General features: G+C 61.4%; 1 protein-coding gene across 1 annotated transcript in view; it reads right to left on the reverse strand.

Annotated features, from left to right (window-relative positions):
- The window catches only part of NACAD (NAC alpha domain containing), a 9,274-nt gene that overhangs the window by 3,996 nt on the left and 861 nt on the right, over nt 1–4,417 (reverse strand). Inside the window, exons 2-4 of the mRNA XM_011946805.1 lie at nt 4,122–4,260; nt 3,461–3,568; nt 6–1,812 (exon numbers count right to left, since the gene is read on the reverse strand). Of these exons, the coding sequence (XP_011802195.1) occupies nt 6–1,812; nt 3,461–3,568; nt 4,122–4,260 (2,054 nt within the window). The remainder of the gene's footprint in view (nt 1–5; nt 1,813–3,460; nt 3,569–4,121; nt 4,261–4,417) is intronic.

The raw sequence follows: 4,417 nt of genomic DNA on the forward strand, positions 1-4,417 counted from the left end.
CCTGCTGGGGCACAAGCGAGGCTGCACCTACAGGCTTCGGGGCTGACGAGAGATCTGTGTCTTGCAGAGGCAGAGGTGGTGTCATAGCGGGGTCCTGGGGTAAGGTGAGGTCCTCTTCAGCCTGCTGGGGCACAAGCAAGGCTGCAGCTACAGGCTTCGGGCCAGAGGGGAGGTCCAGCCCTCCTTCTTCCTTCAAGTTCTGAGGGGAGTCTGGACACAATGTGAGGCTTGTTTCTTCCTGTGGAAGTTTTTCTGCAGTGACAGACTCTTGGCCTAAGATCTCGCTGATACCCTCCTGGGAGGGCTGAGGCATTGCCATGGCAGCAGATGCTTGTCCAGTGGTGGAGTCCGCTTCTTCCTCCCCAGCCTGAGGGGTCACCCTGGTAGCCACCTCCACCTGGAGGCCTGGGGCTACCTGCAGAGTGTGAGGGGTCACAGTGGCAGTGGACTCCTGGCCTAAAGCAAGGCCCTCTTCTGTCACTTCTGAGATCGATTCCTGTCTCTGGGAGAGATGGGCCCCTCTGTCTGAGGTCTGAGGCGCAGCCTCCAGGGCCCAGGACACAGTCCCTTCCTGAACCTGCAGCCCCTTAGCCCCACCTCTGCTCTCCTCCTCTGTCTTCTGGACACTGTCCTGGAGGAGGGTGGCCTGGGCATGGGGCTCCCCACTGTACAGCCTCTCATCATCTGCCTCTGCGTAGGAGGCCGAGTCCGAATCAGAGGAGGCTGCAGAGGTGTCGTCTCGGAAGGCAAAGGCCTCATCCATGCCCTCCGTGATGGACAGGTCAGACAGCGACTGCAGGAAGGAGGCGGACGTGCTGTCCTCCTCACCCTCCCCAGCCAGGTCCCCACCTGGGTCGGGATCCGCCACAGCCTCCTCTTCTTCCTCTGGGGATAGCGGTGTCACCTCCACTGCCTCCACCTGGAAGATGAGGCTGCCCTGGAAGGGTAGGAGGGCTGCAGGGATCATCGGGTCATTGGCCAGGAAGTCCAGGTCAAAGAAGTGGCCCTCCTGGCCCCAGGAGGAGCTGCTGTCTGCAGAGAGGCTGGACTCAGAGGAGGGGGGCTCTGGGGTTCCGGCAGGGTGCAGCTCTCGTTCATCCGCCATGGACCCCTGGGGGGACAGGCCCCAGCCTGAGGGGAAGTCCAGCCCTTCAGCTGGAGTCAGCAGGCTGAGGGAACAGGAGGGTGAAGAGGCCCAGCTGTCCCCATCGGCCGTAATGTAGGAGCCCGAGGGCGAGGGTGGGGGCGAGTCCAGCAGCTCATCCCACAGCTCGGCCTCTGAGTCCCCCGCATCTCCGAGGGGCCCACAGCCGGGAAGCAGGGCATAGGTGGTCTTGGTGGGGGTAGAGGGAGGTGTAAAGAAGGAATCAGGGTCTGGGGGAGGGGAAGGCACAGAAAGATCACCCTGAGAACACAACTCGGCGGGTGGGTCCGGGCTTGCATGCCCACCCTCCCGGTCCCTGAGCGCTGTCCGGGCAGCCCTGGGTGACAGGAGGGCCTGGCACGTCTCCTCTCCCATCACAATCCGGGGCTCCAGGGTGGCCGGGAGAGGAGCCTCAGTGGACAGAGCCTGGGAAGACAGGCCCTCAGGGAGGAGCATGGGGCTCGGGCCGCCCTCCCCTGGATCCGCCCAGGCCGAGGGTGCCCCACCAGGCCCTGCATCCCAGCTGGCTCCCTCAGGCTGGGGCCGGGCACCCGGCTTGCTGGGCAGGAACGTGAGGGCCAGGTGGCTGGGCCCTGGGGTCAGAGCACAGGGCTCCCGCCGGTCCCCTCCCAGGATGGTGGTGGCAGCAGCTGCATCGCAGGACAGATCTGTGGAGATAGAGAAGATCGTGAGGTGCCCCTGGATGCATCTCCCAGGCAAGGGCCAAGCCTGGGGAGATGAATTTCCGCTGCATAGGGCCCAGAGGAAGGTGGACCCAGGAAGGTAGGAGAGAAAAGAGAAGATGCTGTGCGCGCTGCGTTTGAGGGAGAACTTTCAAGAGTTTTGACAGCAGAGAGCAGCTACTAGCAGTTTCCTAGAGAGGGGTTTTGAGGGAAGTGCTGCTGGGATTCATGAACAGACTTGCTCAGCGGCTTTCCTCAAGGACAGCTCAGCAAAGAACTAGCATTTCAGCCTCTCTGAGGAGACTGGATTGCAGTTTCCATTCCACAGAATCAGTGTGGTTCAGCTGGGCTCAGCGGGAGGGGCTGGCGGTGGGAATCTGCCAGGCAGCGCCAGCCCCGTCCCATGACCTCCCAATAGATGCGCCACATGAGGCAGGGGGCACCAGCACGACGTGCGCAGCTCGAACGTTCTAGGCTTCATGCCTCGCTGTGCCTCCTCTCTCTGCTGTCCTTGCTACCTACACTTCAGGCCAACATATCAGGGTTTCACCAGACCCCTCTGACCCTGCTCCCCTCCTGCGGCCAGGGAGATGGGGAAGCCAGGGGCCACCACACGCAGCCAAGTTTCTGGAGAACAGAGATGAAGTATCCTGCGGAGGCTTTGTTGGAGCATCTGGCTCCAAGGGCAGTGGTGGGCAGGAACGGGGGACTGTGGAGCCCAGCAAGAGCATGGGACAGCTTCAGAGGGCCAACAGCAGCCTCTGGCTGAGTCCTCTCCTTGGTGGCAGCCACCCCATGGGTGACCACCAGTTCCTTCCCGGGTGCTGGGAGTTCCCACCCTGCCCTGTGGGCCTTCTCTGGGTCCCATGGTGCACTCCGCCAAGCCCCTGGGCAGGCTTCAGTATGAGGAAGCGGTGGTACTCAGTAAACATCTGTGCGCTAACACACCTCCAGCTGAGAAAGGAGTCCATGCACATAGGAAGTAGCGGCCATGGGTTGGAAAGGGGACTCAGGAAGATGGAACCCCTCCGAGGTTGCGGCACACCACACCGCTATGGGTTTCTGCCTCCTGGACTCTTACTGGCCCGTATATTATCACAGGCGAGATCACATTGCACATTCAGTTTTCAATCTAGCTGTTTTCACCCAACCTAATCTCATAAGCATTTTTCTGTGTGCTCTAAATGCTCATAAGCCTCATTTTAAATGTCTCCATTATGTCCACTCCCTCACTTGGACCTAGGCCAAAGGCACCTCTGTTTGAAGCATCCAATGAAGGCCCTTCAGAGCCCAGGCCAGGTCTTGCCCAGGGTGGGGGAGGGACGGCACACAGGGACCAGCTCTCCAGGCTGCAGATGCCTGCCCAGTGGCTCCTGCTCTACTGAACTCACTAGTGACCAGGACATCTACTGCACCTCAGTTTTCTCATCTGCAAAGCAGAGACAGGATTAGAGGTGAAGCTTAAAGAAGGGGGGCCCTCTTGCCAGGCTGCTCCAGCTCCCCTCAGCAGCATCAGAGCCCTGAGGCCTGAGCCACCAGCCAAAACTCGTCCCCCGAGGGCTTTGCTGCTGGGGTAATAGGACAGCCAGGGCATCCTGAGACAAGGGGTCCTTTGGGTTTCTGCATGCCTGACACTCAACACCAGGAGTGGGCGTGGCTGGTGGGGCATCACTGGGTGCCCTGAAGCTGGGCTCTTGGTTCTGGTCCCTGGTGTGGCCCCCAGGGCGGGGGAACGGCTGAACTGTTGGGATGGAACAGAAACCAAAGGCCAAAGGTTTTTATAACTCATTCAAGGTCACCAAGCAAGCCAGAACAGAGCCAGCACAAGACCCTGGGGCTAGGAAGTCCGGGCCTGCACTCCCTGCCTCCCACCTAGAGCAGAGGCAGTAGCCTGTGTCACCCCAAACCACGCCCCAGGCCCCAGCACTGGTCCCATCTCTGGGTGACTTCTTGCCCACAGCAAGGTGCCCTTGGCCCTACCCACACATGGCTGACCTCCACGCCAGGACTGTGCAGGCTGGCTCTTTCTAGGCCCTGGTAGACCCCATCAGCCTCCACTAGCATTTGTTGACCCAGCCTAAGGACAGGTGGTCTGCGCACCCGGGGCTATTGCTAATCAGGCCACCTCCCCCAAGGCCTTTCACTTTCCAGACCCAACTTAGCCTTTCTTCCACAACCTGGTCCTCCATCCAGGCTTCCCAGGCTCCAGCCAGTCCTGCTCCTCCCTCCAGAGCCATGACCAGTCGCCAGCCCAGGACAGGCCGGGTGCAGCTGAGGACCCTCCCGGTGGTCACCTGATCGTATTGGGGGTATCGGCCGGACACCCCGCCTCCAGAACCCACTGCCTCTGTCCAGAGTGGCCCAGCCCCCGGCAGGCTGGCAGCTCGGTGCAGACAACGGGATGTAGCGGGCGGGATGCGAGCCCCACGATCCCTGGGTCGGAGGCCAAGGGCTTAAGCCCCCATGTCCTTTCTGGCTCACGGAGGGCACTTCGTGCGCCCCACCTTCCCCGCAGTTCTGGGAGAGGCGGGGGCAGGGTTCAGATGGAGGGAAGGACAGGGCGCGGAAAGGGGAGGGGACTCGAGGGGAT

Source organism: Colobus angolensis, unplaced genomic scaffold (genome assembly GCF_000951035.1).
Source record: "Colobus angolensis palliatus isolate OR3802 unplaced genomic scaffold, Cang.pa_1.0 Scaffold253, whole genome shotgun sequence".
NCBI classification, from domain to species: Eukaryota; Metazoa; Chordata; class Mammalia; order Primates; family Cercopithecidae; genus Colobus; species Colobus angolensis.